General features: G+C 41.6%; 1 protein-coding gene across 1 annotated transcript; it reads left to right on the forward strand.

The window, feature by feature from the left end:
• Positions 1 to 6201: 6201 nt before the first annotated feature.
• LOC106599592 (ankyrin repeat domain-containing protein 33B-like) lies at positions 6202 to 18717 on the forward strand. The gene is made up of 4 exons (XM_014190883.2): positions 6202 to 7151; positions 11765 to 11894; positions 12091 to 12231; positions 17486 to 18717. Exons 1-4 carry the CDS (start codon positions 6687 to 6689, stop codon positions 18295 to 18297), a joined length of 1548 nt encoding a protein of 515 aa, XP_014046358.2. The 5' UTR covers positions 6202 to 6686; the 3' UTR covers positions 18298 to 18717.
• Positions 18718 to 20233: the final 1516 nt, after the last annotated feature.

Here is a 20233-nt window from a genome sequence, read left to right on the forward strand (position 1 = left end):
TACGTAGGCCTACTCTGGTCAATCACTTTATCTGGATTTTGACGATGTGGAAATTTGACCTTCCAATAAGACACTGCTCCATTTCAAACCAATTCTCCCTATTGTGCATGGGTCTGATTCCGACCCGAGTTAAGCGTAAATGGAACGTAATTTCCTTTTTATACACTTATTTCTATGCTATTCTGATGAACTTAAGCGTGAGAATAACATGCTATTCACCCGCTATTCGTTCGTGGTGGAGATCTAAGAAATGAAGGTGTGGTGGAGGTGTCTACAGATAAACTATTCTAATCTTGACTTAATTCCCTCATAATTCCAACACTTTTACGCTCAAGGAAACCATGAATAAGGTCAAGCGAACCCTCCGGTTCCAAGTGGAAAAAGCATCGACTTTTTTCCAATATAAATAAAAGCATTCTCCATGCATTGCATTTTCTTAATTGACAAGTGCTATTGATAAGAGCTAGGTAAATGAGTCATCCATTTGTAAATACATATAGCAATTGTTTTAGATGATTTTTCCTTATGATCACTGGAGACGAATGCCAAACCAGTCTTAAGGAAACAAACTGAAAATCACAACGACATATTGCGGCCCCTTTTCCACAGTGAAGTATGCTATAATAGCTGTGCCGTTATTCCGAATATTTATTGTATGCTCAATTTGCATGGATGAAATTTGGAGACCCAAGCTTATTGGCTTCTGTAGGGCTGAACCTAATGCGCTTTAGAATGTTTGAATTATATATCCAGGCTTTTCTCCGTTTTATTTTCGATTTTGTATCAGTAATATCCACATACATTTATAACTGTCACTTTAGTGTTTGTTTTCTTCAATTTGTAGCTTACATTTTGCATCATTCCTTTCCGTTGACCATTCTTTCCTCTGTCACGTCTATTGTTCCTGAGGGTGACTAGCATTAGTGGATCAGATTAGACTAACGTTGTGCAATAATTTGGGACATGTAGCCTATTTGAATCATTATGGAACTCAGACCACACATAGCAGGTTAAACCTGGAGCCTGGCGCATGGTTCACGACGACTGGACCGTTGTCATACCGTTCCATGATTAGTGAGGATTAGGGGAGATTTATAGAACCATTGTTCAACCCTTATTTTACACTTTCTTTCCACCTTCTAATATTTCATGGATGATGAACTTAAATATTACAACTTTCAGGATGAATCAAACCACTGTATTTTTGATTGATCAATATATTTTCTGTGTAAAGGCTCTCGAAACCATACATACTTTCCTAAACATTAAAAGTGCCTAAATAGTCAAGATTGGAGTATTTAAATCTAACAATTGGTGCTGAAATGAGGCCAAAAATTCCTATATTTATATGGCATTCTTCATTGATCACTATGAAACCCGTTCTCAATGTATTCTATTCTGTTGTCAAAATTAGAATTAAAGGTACACCCTATTTAAAGGGATGGTTTAAGATAAATGTACTGAAAACCATATTGACTGAAAACTCCATGAGAAAATCTGTTGGCCAGCAAGTGGGAGGGTTTTCAACGTTGTTTTCATTAAAGGTATTCAGCGCATGCAGTGGAACCATGCCTGCAAAGCTTGTTACGCACCTGCATAAGGCAAGTCTGAATACCAACTACTGAGAAGCGTAGGAAAGACCCGCTAGAAAATGCGAACATTTCCTAAGTCGGAATCGGGCCCGTTATGATGGCAACACTTGGTTCAATACAGTACAGGCCATGTCATGATTGTTGGTTAAGGGCCTGTAAGTAAGCATTTCACTGTAAGGTCTACACCTGTTGTATTCAGCGCATGTGACAAATACAATATGGTTGATTTGATGATGCTGTCATCTCATAGTCAATAACATAATCACACCTGATAGTGGCTGAATAATATCAAGTTAATGGAACTCAAAATAACTGTTTTTCCTAGAACGATATCCTGGTTGGCTAGTACTTTTCCTAGGCCCTTAATCCTGATGGTCAAACTGTAAATAGCTTGCAGGTCAAAATGTCTTGTCCTCATCCCTAGAAAACATGGCAAGTTTTTCACCATTTGATTACCATCCCAGATCCGGACAGAAATGTATGGCACATTATAGTAGTAGTGCTGTAAAAAACAAATGGTATGACATTTCCATGGTGCTCAAGTATGGATATATGTTGAGGTTGGAAATATTGTGTTGGCTGCATATCTAATGTTTACTGACATGGATTACTAGATTCTAATTCTAACACCCCTTTCACACTATCGTGCCGACCCAAACTTTACTTTCAGAATATTTTATTTTCACATTGACCTTTCCAGCACCGTTCAGCACTATCTGGCCCAATAACATACATGTAACTCCCAAAATAAAGGAAACATGTGAGTAAATGAGGGATACAAAGTATATTTAAAGCAGGTGTGGTTCCTGAGTTAATTAAGCATTTAACATCTCATCATGCTTAGGGTATTTGTTTTGGCTACCATGACTAGTAGAAGAGATCTTAGTAAATTTGAAAGAGGGGTCTCAAACGAGCATAGGGGGGTTTAAAGGGTGTGTGCGTTTCAGTCACCAGATCTCAACCCAATTGAACACTTATGGGAGATTCTGGAGCAGTACCGGAGACAGTGTTTTCAACCACCATCAACAAAACACCAAATGATGGAATTTCTCATGGAAGAATGTTGTCGCATCCCTCCAGTAGAGTTCCAGACACTTGTAGAATGTATGCCAAGGTGTATTGAATCTGTTCTGGTGGCGTGTGGTTGCCCAATGCCCTATTAACCTGTTTAGGATAGGGGGCAGTATTTTCACCGCCGGATAAAAAACGTACCCGATTTAATCTGGTTATTACTCCTGCCCAGAAACTAGAATATGCATATAATTATTTTATTTGGATAGAAAACACCCTAAAGTTTCTAAAACTGTTTGAATGGTGTCTATGAGTATAATAGAACTCATATGGCAGGCCAAAACCTGAGAAGATTCCATACAGGAAGCGCCCTCTCTGACCATTTCTTGGCCTTCTATAGCCTCTTTATGGAAAACAGAGGATCTCTGCTGTAATGTGACATTTTCTAAGGCTCCCACTGGCTCTCAGAAGGCGCCAGAACGGGGAATGATGACTGTGCAGTCCCTGGGCGAAAAACAGTAGGGGATTTGGAAGTGGTCGATCTGAGAACAATGACACGGGTGCGCGCGTTCACGTGAAGACACCATTTTCTTCTTTCAGTCTTTGAACGAAAACAACGTCTCCCGGTCGGAATATTATCGCTATTTTACGAGAAAAATCGCATAAAAATTTATTTGAAACAGCGTTTGACATGCTTCGAAGTACGGTAATGGAATATTTTGAAATCTTTTGTCACGATACGCGCCGGCGCGTCACCCTTCGGATAGTGTCTTGAACGCAAGAACAAAACGTCGCTATTTGGATATAACTATGGATTATTTGGAACCAAAACAACATTGGGTGTTGAAGTAGAAGTCCTGGGAGTGCATTCTGATGAAGAACAGCAAAGGTAATCCAATTTTTCTTATAGTAAATCTGAGTTTGGTGAGTGCCAAACTTGGTGGGTGTCAAAATAGCTAGCCATGATGGCCGGGCTATCTACTCAGAATATTGCAAAATGTGCTTTCACCGAAAAGCTATTTTAAAATCGGACACCGCGATTGCATAAAGGAGTTCTGTATCTATAATTCTTAAAATAATTGTTCTGTTTTTTGTGAACGTTTATCGTGAGTAATTTAGTAAATTCACCGGAAGTGTTCGGTGGGTATGCTAGTTCTGAACGTCACATGCTAATGTAAAAAGCTGGTTTTTGATATAAATATGAACTTGATTGAACAAAACATGCATGTATTGTATAACATAATGTCCTAAGAGTGTCATCTGATGAAGATCATCAAAGGTTAGTGCTGCATTTAGCTGTGGTTTTGGTTTTTGTGACATTATATGCTAGCTTGAAAAATGGGTGTCTGATTATTTCTGGCTGGGTACTCTCCTGACATAATCTAATGTTTTGCTTTCGTTGTAAAGCCTTTTTGAAATCGGACAATGTGGTTAGATAAAGGAGAGTCTTGTCTTTAAAATGGTGTAAAATAGTTGTATGTTTGAAAAATTGAAGTTTTGGGATTTTTGAGGAGTTTGTAATTCGCGCCACGCTCTATCATTGGATATTGGCGAGGCGTTCCGCTAGCGGAACATCTAGATGTAAGAAGTTTTAAGACACTATGTTGGGGTTCCCTTTATTTTGGCAGTTACCTGTATCTGGTGCCAGCCTGCTTTTGCATGGATGGAGGAGCATAGCTAGCTAACCCTGCCCCACTCCAACTAGTCTGGTAATAAGCAGTGCGTAACACAGGCAGGCTGACATTATACTGAACCAAACTAACTGAAAAGTGAGCCAAAAGAGCACAGTTTGGGTCGAAACGATAAGGGTGAAAAGGCCCCACTCAACACAGGATGAGCCTTTTTCAGATAACACTTCTGTTACTGACAATAATCTGTCTGGCACTGTGCTATAAAGTGATCCTGTTAGAGGTAAATAGCCTGTGTGGCGTTGACACTAAATACTGGCCTATACTCTAAGAATGATTGTCTACTTTTAAACATCGACTGACCTAGTTTTAATTGTGTACTGATTTGGTATTGGGAATAAGATGTGATGCTCATAAGTAGTTTAGCATTGACCTGATGTACAACATCTAGCCAAAGGCTTACCGGTGCATGGGCCAACATCAGAGGCTCAACCATTGACTGCATCAACTAAGACTCAACTACGGAAAATATGTAACGCTTAAAGCAGCAACCAGCAGTTTAAACAATAACAAAGCAGGAGATATGGGACTGGAGAAATGTAACCACTCTCAAATTCAAAGACAGAGCTATTGATGCAAGTAAACAAAGTAAATTAAATCAAAAGTATAGTTTTTAACCATGGTTTTAAGCTATGCAGTGTTTGTTTACATTTACTTTGTTTACAAACATTGAAGTCAAACAAGCTTATATTTTGCATTCTGATGGGGTACGACAGTTGAACCGAGCTCATAAGGGATTCATAAGTTATATTCTTCAGGAATCAATGGGTACATATCATTAATTTAGAAGTCCAAAAATGGATGTAGCAACTGCTGATTGGCCCTTAATTAAGATCAGCGCAGGGCCTACCATATGCAGTAAGTAATCAATCATGTCAAGATCTGTAGATTGAATTTTCAAAGCTGAATGTTCATATCCTTGTTGATAGTGTCATTACTTGGGTATCTTCTTTTCTCATTATACTGACATCTTGAGCTTAAAAGACAGCGAGAATGTCGACAATCAGATTGGCTAGGCACCTGCAAGGAGCAATTAGGAGAAGATACTTTCAAAAGGGCCTTTTAGCCACCCGCATGATCACTCACAGAACGACACTCAGACTACTGTATGGAGCTCGGACAAGAGCGGGAACTGCACTGCCAAAAGTTGCACTACAGTTTATTACACTGTAGAAACGGACAAACGCTACATCCAAACCTTTAGCTGCATCTAAAATAATGTCAATCAACTAACAAAATAATGTGAATTTGTGTCACGAAGTGTACAGTAGGTATATGACATGCTGGCTTGCTGTTGAGGAAAATTAGAAGAAAAAAAACGTATGTAAGAGGCTGTGTTATTTCTGCTGTATCCAATTACCAGTCAGCTAAGACAGAGCTAACAGCAGCCACAGCCAACCACAGATTAGGGTCATATGCAAATGCTGCACAAGTAGTGGGCGCCGGAGGTAAAGCAGTAATGTCATGAAGTCACTGATGGGGAATCCCCACGTCAATGGTTGAACTATAGTTTTAGGGTATGGGTATGGTGCAAAACCAGTTTATCACACACAGGCATGCAATGAAAAATACGGCTGAGAGAGTACAATATTTCATTCATTTGTGAATTGAGGTTTAGCTATCCAGATCAAGAAAATACAATACTAGTCTACTAAATCTGTAATTTTATCATTCAATACTTTTTTTATTCAACTATATAATTTGGAGATACTATTACTATATCAGACTACAAAAGTTCCCACCACTAAGTAGAAAGTATAAGGGAGAGGGAGGGAGGGAGGGAGGGAGGGAGGGAGGGAGGGAGGGAGGGAGGGAGGGAGGGAGGGAGGGAGGGAGGGAGCAAAGACTGACTAAAGGGATTATGAAGCGTCAGTTTAGAAAATTCTTCTCTTCCACATCAGTCAAAGGAAACAAAATGCTTTACTGCAGGCGCATAGAATAGTAAGGTATCAGCACAGCAGGAACTAGAGACTGTCTAAAAGAATACAGTGCCTTTTGGTGAACAGCGTTTTGTGGGACAACTTTGGCAACAAATGTATTCAAGAGATGAATTCTCAAGCTGTCACATTGTTGTTGCCGGTTGCCATTTGGAAAGTGAGAAAAACAGAAGGCAAATGAGGAGCTGATGAAAACAAGAGGATCCGTTGGGGATGTCACATGGATATAAACAAGGTATTCAATGTCCGTCTAATGCTTCAGGGAACCAGATTTATGGATGGAATAAAGGGGACATTCTGAGACATCCTCCTCAAGTGGCTTTGAAACCAGAACAAATGTTTGATTATGTTCTAGTTGGGGATTGTACTGACTCTTCTTCAAGACCTAGCTAAGTATTTACATTTTGAATGAGGGGCAATTAATATTGATATTGTGGTGTATTCTAATAGGAGGTTAAATGGTGCAGATCACAGAGGACCCAGGTGGAGGTGGAGGGACCTTGTTAAATGTTCAGCAGAATGGGATCTCTGGAGGACAGGCCAGGATTGTCAGGGGTCCAAAAGATGAGGAGTCGTCTATATTGTCGGAGACGGTCGCAGGCAATGAAAATGAGGATCCTAATGAGGGAGACAATGAGGAAAGCAACTATTACGACGATGACGACGATGATGTCTATCAGGAATTTGAAGAGTTTGACTTTGACACATTGCCAGATCTGCCAAAGGATACCAAGAGTATTAACTCTGATAACTCCTTCTATCCACCTGATGACTCTCTCAGATACAGGACTCCCAGCCCAAACACCCCCGAACCTCTGTCCTTCTTCAAGGCCTGCTCCAATAACAATTCCATCATAGTGAAGATTATGATAAGGCAAGGGGTGACAAAGGAGGAAGTGATTGAAACAGACAAGAACAACAGAGTATGTTCGTGGTGTCATTAAAGAAATGAACTGTTTTCTGAAACTTATATCAGTATTATCAAGTAAAGGCCGACTGCACAAACATATAACATGGTTTGTGTTCCAATGTCCACACTAGAATCCTACTTGCAATGAAGCAATGCATAATGCTTTCTACATGGCATGCTAGCATGGACATTGGAACGTAGATATTTGTAAAGAAGGTTTCCATGAGATCTCCACTGATCAGGAATTGGCTTTATAGTGATTTGATAGAACAGCATAGATTTTAACTAGGAATTCATTTCCCAGGCTTTCTGTATAGGGCTGAGTGTCATATAGGGCCCAAACGGTGTCATTTCTGTAGACAGTGACAATCTCAGAGGAATACTCAGAGCAGTTGGTTGCCCTGGAACAGATGGGGGTGTGGATTGCAGATTGAGCAGTGTAGGCTCTTCAGAGGAAGAAGGGGAGGACCATCCTCCTCAGTAAATTTCATAAAAATAAAAATAGTGAAACATTTAAAAAGTTATCCTTTTTGAATAAAACTATACTAAATATATTCACGTCACCAAATAATTGGTTAAAACACAATTGAAGGTCTACAGTGGCATCAGCAGCACTCTGTAGGGTAGCACCATGGCGTAGCCGGAGGACAGTTAGCTTCTGTCCTCCTCTGGGTGCATTGATTTCAATACAGAACCTAGGAGGCTCGTGGTTCTCACCCCCTTTGATAGAGTTACACGGTAACTATGACAACTTCTAGAGGACATCCTCCAACCTATCAGAGCTCTTACAGCATGAACTGACATGTGGTCCACCCATTAATCTAGTACTGAAAGCATACACTACAGCACTGCTAGCACTGCTGTGCATAAAATGTGGTGAGTGGTTGACTCAAAGAGAGAGAAAGACAATAGTTTAATAGTTTTGAACAAATACATTTCTTCAAAAAAAATGATTTACTTAGCTAGTAAATGCAGCTAGATACTTTAGCCTTCTCATACACCAGGCTCAAACCGAGAGGGATGCTCCGTTACCTAGCTGGCTATGGCTATCCAACAGTGGAACTCTTCAATGCCAAGCTAAGCTTTTGGTTTTATGAGGCTTGCCGGTGTAACTGGTAAACTGCTTGCTAACTGTACACTGTACTGCATGATTGTAGAGGGTTTACTAACGTGTTAGGTCTAGTAGCTACATTGACTTGATGTTAGCTAATATGGTGACAATGATGTAGGCTGTGTGTAGCGGTTAACAGATATGATATGAAGGTTTGGCTTGGAATGTTTTTTCGCTTGGTCACAGATAGCTGATGTGTTGTGCACTGAAGTCCACAAGCAAAGGGAAATGGTGAGAGGAGGAGGGCGTGTAGATGCGAGAAGGAATTATCCAACGATCAAAGGGATCATGCTGTTTGTATGTGGCTGTTATGAAAGGGAACTGTGTTTCCGTGTGATCAGGGGTGTATTCATTCTGCCAATTCTGTTGGAAAATGTTGCTTAAACGGAAGCAAACAGAATGAAACGAGGGTAAATATAACTGAATTTGTCAAATAGAAACTCTCGTTTGCAACTGTTGGACTAATGATTACACCCTAGATCAGCTAGATACAGGCAAGATTGTGCAAGGCAGTATTGAATGTGTCAATGTCTGTCACCTTGGTTACTCAAATTTCTCTCAACTTGTGCACCTATGTTTTAAACTTTCATTCGGCTAAGTTGTAGCAACCTCTTGATGTGTATAGGAAAAATGTGAGTATCATGTAGGAGCCTAAACCTTAAATAAACTATATTTTTCTTAAGGTTACCTTTAGTGTAGCTTAAATCTTCCAGTGCGAAGTAATTGGTAGCTTGGTTAACAATATTTCCAGAGTAGCTTCTCCAACCCTGACGTTACATTGATCTGTGTGAATGGAATATAAATGACAGTCATTCAATATGTTGTAATAGAAATTAGTTCATGTTCATCCCCAAAATTATTTTCCTCCCTTATCTTAAACGTCACCAACCGCCACTGAGATTGAGATAGAGTTGAATCAGCTCGCAATCATGGCTGAGCTTTCAAAAGTTTCACCCAAGATATCAGGCTGCAGCTGGACAATACCAAGGAGGAGGATAGTGCTTCAAATAGCTTATTCTTCACAACATTAATGACCATCATGGGTACCGAACAGCTGGACATTAGGGTTAGACCCAATGCAATTTTGAATGTGTTCCTCACTGCTGTATCCTCTTAAGTGGTAAAGCAATAATACCAGGGATATAAGTAGCCTACGCATTCAGCGACTAGTATTGTACAGTATACTCTAAAGGTGTTGCTTGTAGACACAGTAGGTCCCTGATTTCCCTCAGTAGCTGATAAAGCTGAGACACTAGGCTCACCCACTGACCTGTTTATTCCCTTCTCATGGGACATACTAACACAGTACAAATGAGGGGAGAAGTTTGATGTCATGCAACACTTAATGGCACGAGTATCTGGATCCATAAAAGCAAGAAACGCTCTCAGTTGTTTCACGTTACATCCTCCACTGGCATGACATGAGCCCTAATGTGTAGTCTGTGTAGATGGAAAAAAACACACACACAGCAGTGTTTTCAAATCAAACAAACTGAATGCGCACTGGGTTTGAGCAGATTAAGACATTATTTTTGGAAAATCTAAAACTGCACTTTTTTCCAATTCACCTAGACAGGTAGTCAGTGTTGGAGAAGCTACTCTGGAAATATTGTTAACCAAGCTACCAATTACTTCGCACTGGAAGAGTTAAGCTACACTAAAGGTAACCTTAAGAAAAATATAGTTTATTTAACTTAAAATATTTTGAAAAAGTAGTTCACTACATCCAAACTACTCGGTGATAAATTATCATATCTAAATCTGAAATGTCACAGACTATAAATGAACCACTCTGGAGTCAGATGTTAACAGAATGTGTCATTTAGCCTATTAAACACAATAACTATGTTTCAAGTGAGAATTAGGAAGGACTGATGCCAAAAAATTAAGTAAATTCTTACTTAACCCATATTTTATTTTGGGCCAAAAAGTAGTGTAGTTCCAGTAGTTAACTACACTGCTACATGGCAAAAAAAAGTAATTAACTACTGAAAAAACAACCACGATTTGAATTTAGTTCAACTACCACAAAGCTACTGCAAAATATAGTTTAATTACTAGTTGAACTGCATGTAGTTCACTACTCCCCAACACTGCAGATAGCGGGTCCAAGATAGATTGTGAGCCATGCCAAGATTATGTTCTCCCTTGGGTTGTTTATAGATGGGGTGATGATGTTGTCAGATATTTTCACTTTTAATTCCTCTTTGGTCCCAAAACTGCGGTCTAGGCCTACCTCAGAGACCTTTACATCAGTTGACCATGTAAGCCCTAAGCAGTGAGAATACTGGATGTTCTGTTTATATTTGGGCATAACGCTTTGTTCACAGTACACAATGTCTAATGAGTTTTCTTCAGATGACTTAGGGCTCTATTCAATACGTATCGCTGAAGATCCACTTTATTGCGTGATTGACAATTAAAGGCAATGTCACATAAACACTGCATATGTCGACTTAATTGGAGATTACCTTTACATTTTTACGCAGATTTTCAGTGATACTTCCACAATACTGATTGAATCCAGCCCATAACTGTGATTGGTTGTACAGTAGCCTTGGTGACTGGGTTTTTCTCCAAATCCAGAAACTGAGTCCTTGAGCCACTCTTGTATACTGTTTACTATACGGTCATTATGCTATCTCACCATAGGTCTGGTGGACTGTGATTAGTACTGTAGGCAGCAGCAGGCAGATGGTTCAGAAAGCTCCAGAAAGACTATTAGCTGAGACTTAACTTGGAATTTTCTAAGGGATCAGTAGGTCTGTCAGTTGGCATCTCTGGCTATACAGGTTTATCAGTGTCGCTCCAAGTATTTGTTTATTTTGTTAGGTAAATTGTTACAAATGAGACTACCCACTGTCATCACAAATCTAGCACCACGCACCTAGAGCTAGAGTAGCTTTTAACACGCCTTAAAAAGCAGAGCTATTTTTGATTTAACCAGGCAAGTCAGTTAAGAACAACTTCTTATTTACAAGGACAGCCTAGGAACAGTGGGTTGACTGCCTTGTTCAGGGGCAGAACAACAGATTTTTACCTTGTCAGCTCAGGGATTTGATCTAGCAACCTTTCTGTTATTGGCCCAATGCTCTAACCACTAGGCTACATGACGCCCCAGCTATTGATCCAATTGACCCTGTGAAGCAACTGTGTTGGGATAATGAGCACTGAGACCACCGGCTTAAGACCATCAGTGTAACAGTGACCTCAAGAGTCCTGGGTGGGTGAGCTTGCTTTGTGTCCTTAATTAGCTACAATGCCATTCATAACCACTAGCAGCAGCCACTTCTGGAGTTGTGTATCTTTCTCGAGATCTAATGTAGACAAGTGATGTGCCGGTAGTTGTGTGACATAATATACCTTATGTGCAAGGCCAAATGTTCGAGTTGAACAGTATGGCACTGTGTGTCAACAGAGTCACCAGAAGGCCACTGACTTATTATAACTAAAGCAGTAAACATACATCCAAAAAGAGGTATGTGTCACTGATCTTCGAATGTTGTGTTTTTCAGAATGGGCTGATAGTAGCCTGTTACATGGGCTGGGTGGATGTGGTCATAGCGCTCTCTCAGTGTCCCCATATCGATGTCAACTGGCAAGACAACGAGGGGAATACAGCCCTCATGACAGCTGCTCAAGCAGGTAAGAATCTACCGATGTTTCAATGCTGGGAGGTTCGTTGGTTCCTACTTTTGGGAATGTGTCATGAAATATAATGAAAATTCTAAATGAAAAGCCAGATTAAGACAAAGGTTTTGATCTGAAAATATTGAGTAGAATTAAAAATGGTTAATTGTGAGTGAGGTGAATAACACATGTGGTTATTTTTTAATACCAGGCCACATTATGATATCCAGCTACTTGATCAACTACTTCCCCAACCTGGACCTAGAGCGTAGGAACTGCCATGGATTCACCGCTTTGATGAAGGCAGCCATGCAAGGGAGGGCAGACGTTGTTCGTTTGCTCATGATGTCAGGTAGAGCTAAGATGTTTAGTTCTTCTATATACTTTTTCCAATGTTTACATTCTCTTTATTTTGTTGCTAGGCCCACTGTGGTGAAGAATAAGTCTGTACAGTTACAGATATCAGATCTTAATCTTCTTTTGTTGCAGAAAAAATGTCCTGAGCATCAGGAAATTCAAATGAGCCTCGTGATTTAGATACCTTCACTGGAAAGCCACAGTTCTCTTCACCACATTCAGGGGCAGTCGAATGATTCGGACCAGTGCCAGCTGTCAAAATCATCCTCCCTATCTCGAGGATGTCATTAGTTAGCACAGCCACGAAGTCCAAATTGGCTATATCATAAAAATTCATGAAAACAAAAATGTAATTTAACATTAGGGTTAGCAGTGTGGTTAAGGTTAGGTTTAAAATCAGATTTTAAGAAGAGAAATTGTAGAAATAGGCGGGGTTTAGCCATATGTCAGAGTCTTGGTGATGTGGGTAAGGCGGAGTCAGGCGCAGGACACAGAGATGAGTAATAATAGTAACTTTACTCAAAATTAATCCTCCAACAAGAAGAACGAAAATTCAGAATCACATAAACGAGACAACTGACAACAATAAACACGCACAAAACCATGGTGGCTCTAGAGGGTTAAATTGGGAAATAATTAAAACATAAATGGGAACCAGGTGTGTACAATACAGAAAACAAATGGAAAAAGAAATGTAGATCGGTGGAGGCTAAAAAGCCGGTGACGTCGACCGCCGAACGAACAAGGAGAGGCACCAACTTCGGCGGAAGTCGTGACACCATAATTATGACTTTGAGGCTGTAGTAATTAGTGATGATCCTCTTTCACTCGTTAAAATGTTAAAAGCACCAGACAGAATATGAATAAATGTCCTACTGCTACTGTAGGCATATGGATCCTATTACTGCAACATTCAAATGTGCATTTATCTGAAATGTATCCATACACATCAACAACTGAACCAGTATCTGGGCAAAGGAGACGATGAATAGGATGAGATCTCCTCTCTGCCCAGAAAGCTACACTACATGACCAGAAGTATGTGGACACATGCTCGCTGAACATCTCATTCCAAAATCATGGGCATTAATATGGAGTTGATCCCCCCCCTTTGCTTCTATAACAGCCTCCACTCTTCTGGGAAGGCTTTCCGCTAGATGTTGAAAGATTCCTGCAGGGACTTGCTTCCATTCAGCCATAAGAGCATTAGTGAGGTCAGGCACTGATGTTGGGCGATTAGGCCTGGCTCGAAGTCGGCATTCCAATTCATCCCAAAGGTGTTCGATGGGATTGAGGTCAGGGCTCTGTGCAGGTCAGTCAAGTTCTTCCACACCGATCTCGACAAACCATTTCAGTATGGACCTCGCTTTCTGTATGGGGGCATTGTCATGCTGAAACAGGAAAGGGCCTTACCCAATCTATTGCCACAAAGCACATAATCGTCTAGAATGTCATTGTATGCTGTAGCGTTAAGATTTCCCTTCACTGGAACCATGAAAAACAGACCCACACCATAATTTCTCTTCCACCAAACTTTACAGTTGGCACTATGTATTCGGCAGGTAGCGTTCTTCTGGCATCCACCAAACCCAGATTTGTCCGTCGGACTGCCAGATGGTGAAGCGGGATTCATCACTCCAAAGAACGCGTTTCCACTCCAATGGTGGCACGCTTTACACCACTCCAACCGACGCTTGGCATTGTGCATTGTGATCTTAGGCTTGTGTGCGGCTGCTTGGACATGGAAACCCATTTCATGAAGCTCCAAATGAAAAATGATTGTGCTGACGTTGAGTCTAGAGGCAGTTTGGAACTCAGTAGTGAGTGTTGCAACTAAGGACAGATGATTTTTATGCGCTACGCGCTTCAGCACTCGGCAGTCCCATTTAATTTAATTTATTTAATTTATTTCACCTTTATTTAACCAGGTAGGCCAGTTGAGAACAAGTTCTCATTTACAACTGCGACCTGGCCAAGATAAAGCAAAGCAAAGCAGTGCGACAAAAACAACAACACAGTTACACATGGGATAAACAAACGTACAGTCAATAACACAATAGAAAAATCTGTATACAGTGTGTGCAAATGAAGTAAGGAGGTAAGGCAATAAATAGGCCAATAGTGGCGAAGTAATTACAATTTAGCAATTTACACTGGAGTGATATATGTGCAGATGAGGATGTGCAAGTAGAAATACTGGTGTGCAAAGAGCAGAAAAACAAAAACAAATATGGGGATGACGTAGGTAGTTGGTTGGATGGGCTATTTACAGATGGGCTGTGTACAGCTGCAGCGATTGGTAAGCTGCTCTGACAGCTGATGCTTAAAGTTAGTGAGGGAGATATGTCTCCAACTTGGCAGCAGAGAACTGGAAGGAAAGGCGGCCAAAGGAGGTGTTGGCATTTAAGAGCAGTTGGAGGCCACGTGTTGTATGGCGTTGAGGCTCGTTTGGAGGTTTGTTAATAACAGTGTCCAAAAGTTTTGCATTCTGTGAGCTTGTGTGGCCTACCACTTCACGGATGAGCCATTGTTGCTCCTAGATGTTTCCACTTCAAAATAACAGTACTTACAGTTGACAGGGGCAGCTCTAGCAGGGCAGAAATTTGACGAACTGACTTGTTGGAAAGGTGGAATCCCATGACGGTGCCACGTTGAAAGTCACTGAGCTCTTCAGTAAGGCCATTCTACTGCCAATGTTTGTCTATGGAGATTGCATGGCGGTATGCTCGATGTTATACACCTGTCAGCAACTGCTGAAATAGCCGAATCCACTAATTTGAAGGGGTGTCCACATACTTTTGTATATATAGTGTATCCCTTAAGCTACCATTCCCCAGCCTTACTACAAGCCTTATTATTTCAAAATACATTCATTAATCACCAAATATGACTACTCTACCTGCAACTATAGTTATTTACTGCTGTTACGCCGGTATGTACTTCCAAATTAAAATGCTTTTTCGGTATATACAGTGTCTTCAGGAAATATTATTTTTACACATTATGTTACGTTACAGCCTTATTCTAAAATGGATTCAATATGTTTTTTTTCTCTGGAATCTACATACAATACCCCATAGTGACAAAGCGAAAACAAGTTTTTAGAAAGTTTTGCAAATTTAGATGAAAAAATACTTATTTAATAAGATTTCAAACCCTTGAATGAGTAGGTGTGTCCTAACTTTTGACTGGTACTGTAAGTATTCAGACCCTTAGCTATGAGACTTGAAATTAAGCTCAGGTGCATCCTGTTTCCATTGATCATCCTTGATGTTTCTACAACTTGATTGGAGTACACCTGTGGTAAATTCAATTGATTTGACATGATTTGGAAAGGCACACCCCTATCTATATAAGGTTCCACATTTGACAGTGCATGTCAGAGCAAAAACCAAGCCATGAGGTCGAAGGAATTGTCCGTAGAGCTCCAAGACAGGATTGTGTCGAGGCACAGATCTGGGGATGGGTACCAAAACATTCTCTTGCTGGAGCTGGCCACCCGTCCAAACTGAGCAATCAAGGGAGAAGGGCCATGGTCAGGGAAGTGACCAAAAACCCGATGGTCACTCTGACAGAGCTTTAGAGTTCCTCTGTTGAGATGGGAGAACCTTCCAGAAGGACAACCATTTCTGCAGCACTCCACCAATCAGGCCTTTATGGAAGACACTACTTAGTGAAAGACACATGACAGCCCGCTTGGAGTTTGCCAAAAGGCACCGAAAGACTCAGACCATGAGAAACAAGATTCTCTGGTCTGATGAAACCAAGATTGAATTCTTTGGCCTGAGTGCCAAGCGTCACGACTGGAGGAAACCTGGCACCATCCCTACGGTGAAGCATGGTGGTGGAAGAATCATACTGAGGGGATGTTTTTCAGCGGCAGGGATTGGGAGACTAGTCAGGATCAAGGCAAAAATGAACGGAGCAAAGTACAGAGAGATCCTGATTCAGAGCGCTCAGGAAATCAGACTGGGTCGAAGGTTCACCTTCCAACAGCACAATGACCCTAAGCACACATCCAAGACAACGCAGGAGTGGCTTCAGGATAAGTCTCTGAATGTCCTTGAGTGGCCCAGCCAGAGCCCGGACTTGAACCCGATCGAACATCTCTGGAGAGACATGAAAATAGCTGTGCAGCAACGCTCCTCATCCAACCTGACAGAGCTTGAGAGGATCTGCAGAGAAGAATGGGATAAACTCCCAAAATACAGGTGTGCCAAGCTTGTAGCATCAAACCCAAGAAGACTTGATGCTGTAATTGCTGCCAAAGGTACATCAACAAAATACTGAGTAAAGGGTCTGAATACTTATGTAAATGTAATATATATATATATATACACACATTTGCAAAAAAATATATACATTTGCAAAAAATATATATATGTTTTTACTTTGTCATTATGGGGTATAGTGTGTAGATTGATGAGGGGGAAAAACTATTTAATGCATTTTAGAATAAGCCTGTAACATATCAAAATGTGGAAAAAGTCAAGGGGTCTGAATACTTTCCAAATTCACTGTATGTATATGCTCTTTCCATGACATAGATTGACCAGGTAAATTCAGGTGAACGCTATGATCCCTTATTGATGTCACCTGTTAAATCCACTTCAATGTGTGGATGAATGGGAGGAGGCAGGTTGAAAAAGGATTTTTAAGCCTTGAGACAATTGAGACATGGATTGTGTATGTGTGCCATTCAGAAGGTGAATGGCAAGACAAAATATTTAAATGCCTTTGAACTGGGCATGGTAGTAGGTGCCAGGAACACCGGTTTAAGTGTGTCAAGAACTGCAACACTGCTGGGTTTTTTATGCTCAACAGTTTCCCGTGTTTATCAAGAATGATCCACCACCCAAACTTGACACAGCTGTGGGAAGCATTGGAGTTAACATGGGATGCTGTCGACACCTTGTAGAGGACATCTTAACGTTTCTAGCGAACCTAAGGTTACGAATCAATTGTCAAAATGTAGTTGATGAACTGGCACTAAGTGGCCATGCAGTCTAAGGTAGGTACGGTACTGCATTGTATGCAAACACTGCTTCCAGCTTCCCCCTGGAGGTAATTGCAAATATTTTTTCAGATAATCAAATGCTCCTGCTGCAGGATTCTATTCCTCCTGTGATGAAATGGGTCAAGTTAAGATCGACATTTGTAACAGCTCCCATAAATGTAAACATTTTGAAATGTCAATTGAATAACAATGCATTCAATGCCTCTTCTTATTTCTGTATTCTCTCTACTAGGAGCGGACGTGGAGGCGAGGGACTACAGCCGCAAGATGACCTCCAGTGAGTGGGCTCTGTTCACATGCCGCTATGAGACGGCCTATCTGATGATGCGTCTGATGGCCCAGCCATGCGCCCAGCAGTTCTGTGACTCCTACAAGCTGGAATGGCCCATGCTGCAGGAGCTAGTGGCCCAACGCCGGGAGTCCAAGAGCTGCTGGCAGAAGGTGGCAGACAAGGTCTGCTGCAGGTTCTCTCTCCGCATGAAGACGGACCCCGTGGACGACGGCGTGATGGACCACATGGTACGCATCACTACCGCCCTGTCCAGCCCATTGATCGCCACCGCCTGCCACACCGTGGCCCCGAGAAGCCCCCCCTGCATCGGGAAGCGGCGCTATGCCGTGCCAGAGATCCTCAGGAAGCAGCGAGTGGACGAACTGAAGTGCCTGGGCCCCGAGCACTTCAACAACAACAAGAAGCTGTTCAATAACTCCCGGGTGCAGTTGGTTCCTAAGAAGAGGGACCGGAGGGCCAGCCTGCAGACCCAAATGTTGCAAGAGGTTGCGGTGGCTGGTACTTTGGCCCTGAGGCGCACCAGCTTGCTGCCCCTGAACATGATGAGGAGGAGCAGTGTCAGGCCGGGTATTGTGGTCCCCAAGGTGAGGCTGTGCAAGGTCCCCTCGTGTCCCAACCCTGAGAAGAGAAAGAATAGCAAGGACCCCGAGCTCCTCCAGCTCCCCAAGTGGAGGTACAAAGAGGCCAAGGAGGAGAGGAGGCAAGAGGAGGAGGGGAAGAAGAGACGTTTACCCAGAGTGAGGATGCTCTGAAAGACTTGAGCTACGAGGAGAGGTCAAATTGCTTTTCAAGAGCCTTGGGGTGCGAGCTAACCTTTAACTGTAATTGGTTCTGAACTGAGGAGTTGAAGTTATCACCAGCGTTTTAGATTTTAAAGACTGTGCCACTTGATTCAGCTGTAGCCATGGAGCACTATCTTTTCCTGTCCTAGATTGGTTACTCTGTTTCTGGCTTTTGACAGTAATGGGAAAGGAACACTTGGTTTGAACTGTGTACTCATTGTGAGGAATTCATACTTGAACTTTGATTGCAGATGTATTTTTGTATGCATTCTTCCGTTTTCTTCGGATTATGCATTTCTCCATTTAATCTGCATTTCTTCAGATTATGACTGTTTGATATCTCCATTGTAAAAAGGATAACTCAAACACATACAATACCTTTGCACGTTGTTTATTGTGTCATTGTTTTGGTCAGAGACCTTTTCATCTCCACCAAAAAATCTATGTTTGTCTGGTGGATATTCTCAAAACAGATAATACACAAATCAGTTGGATGTATGTATAGGTAACTACCAAAATAAAGTGTCTTAATAGGGCGTTGGGCCACCACGAGCCAAAACAGCTTGAATTCACCTTGGCATAGATTCTACAAGTGTCTGGAACTATATTGGAGGGATGTGACACCATTCTTCCATGACAAATTCCATAATTTGGTGTTTTGTTGATGGTGGTGGAAAACGCTGTCTTAAGCTCCAGAAGTGTTTGATTGGGTTGAGGTCTGGTGACTGAGACGACCATGGCATATGGTTTACATTGTTTTCATGGTCATCAAACCATTCAGTGACCACTCGGAACCCTGTGGATGGGGGCATTGTCATCCTATCGGGCATAGCCATGGTAGCCAAAAAAACAGCCAGCATTTTTATACATGACAGGATGTTAATAGCTTAATTAACTCACCAACCACACCTGTGTGAAAGCAGAGAACACATTTCCACTGCTCCAGAGTCCTATGGCGGCGAACTTTACACCACTCCAGCCGACGTTTGGCATTGCACATGGTGATCTTAGGCTTGTGTGCAGCTGCTTGGCCATGGAAACCCATTTTATGAAGCACCCAACGAACAGTTATTGTGCTGACGTTGCTTCCAGAGGCAGTTTGGAATTAGGTAGTGAGTGTTGCAACCGAGGACAGACGATTTCTACGCACTACGCACTTCACAATAACAGCACTTACAGTTGACTGGGGCAGCTCTAGCAGGGCAGAAATTTGACGAACTGACTTGTTGGAAAGTTAGCATCCTATGACAATGCCACATTGAAAGTCACTGAGCTCTTCAGTAAGGCCATTCTCCTGACAGTGTTTGTCTATGGAGATTGCATGGCTGTGTGCTCAATTGTATACACCTGTCAGCAACAGGTGTGTCTGAAATAGCTGAATCCACTAATTTGAAGGAATGTCCACATACTTTTGTATATATAGTGTACTTTTTATCCCTCATTTACCAAAGTGTTTCCTTTATTTTGGCAGTTACATGTATATCTCTGTCTCACAGGGCAGGAGTCTAGGGCAGGAGTCTCACAAATCACTGAACAGCACGCTATAGATTTACAGAAACAGGCAATAGGCTCCTTCCTGCCCTATTCTGGCTCGGACAAGGCTGCTTACTTTATATATGATGATCTGATGTGATAATGAATATATATTTACATTTCACAGACACTCTTATCCAGAGCGACTTACAGTAGTGAGTGCATACATTTTCATATTGGTCGCCTGTGGGAATTGAACCCACAACCCTGGCGTTGCAAGCACCATGCTCTACCAACTGAGCCTCACATGACATATAAGATATAAGGAGAGGGTAGATGATAGCAATTTCTACTGTAACACTGAAGGAGCAAAACAGAGTCTACTGCAGGGTATTGGCATTTCACCACATAGCTATCCCAGCAAACATGTCCA

Source organism: Salmo salar, chromosome ssa03, assembly GCF_905237065.1.
Source record: "Salmo salar chromosome ssa03, Ssal_v3.1, whole genome shotgun sequence".
Classification (NCBI taxonomy): domain Eukaryota; kingdom Metazoa; phylum Chordata; class Actinopteri; order Salmoniformes; family Salmonidae; genus Salmo; species Salmo salar.

Bases quoted from the DNA above. Each gene is read 5' to 3' on its own strand.
- LOC106599592 (XM_014190883.2), top strand. From the start codon at position 6,687: ATGGTGCAGATCACAGAGGACCCAGGTGGAGGTGGAGGGACCTTGTTA. The intron at 7,152-11,764 runs GTATGTTCGTGG...TGTGTTTTTCAG, and splicing joins AAACAGACAAGAACAACAGA to AATGGGCTGATAGTAGCCTG. The intron at 11,895-12,090 runs GTAAGAATCTAC...TTTTAATACCAG, and splicing joins CATGACAGCTGCTCAAGCAG to GCCACATTATGATATCCAGC.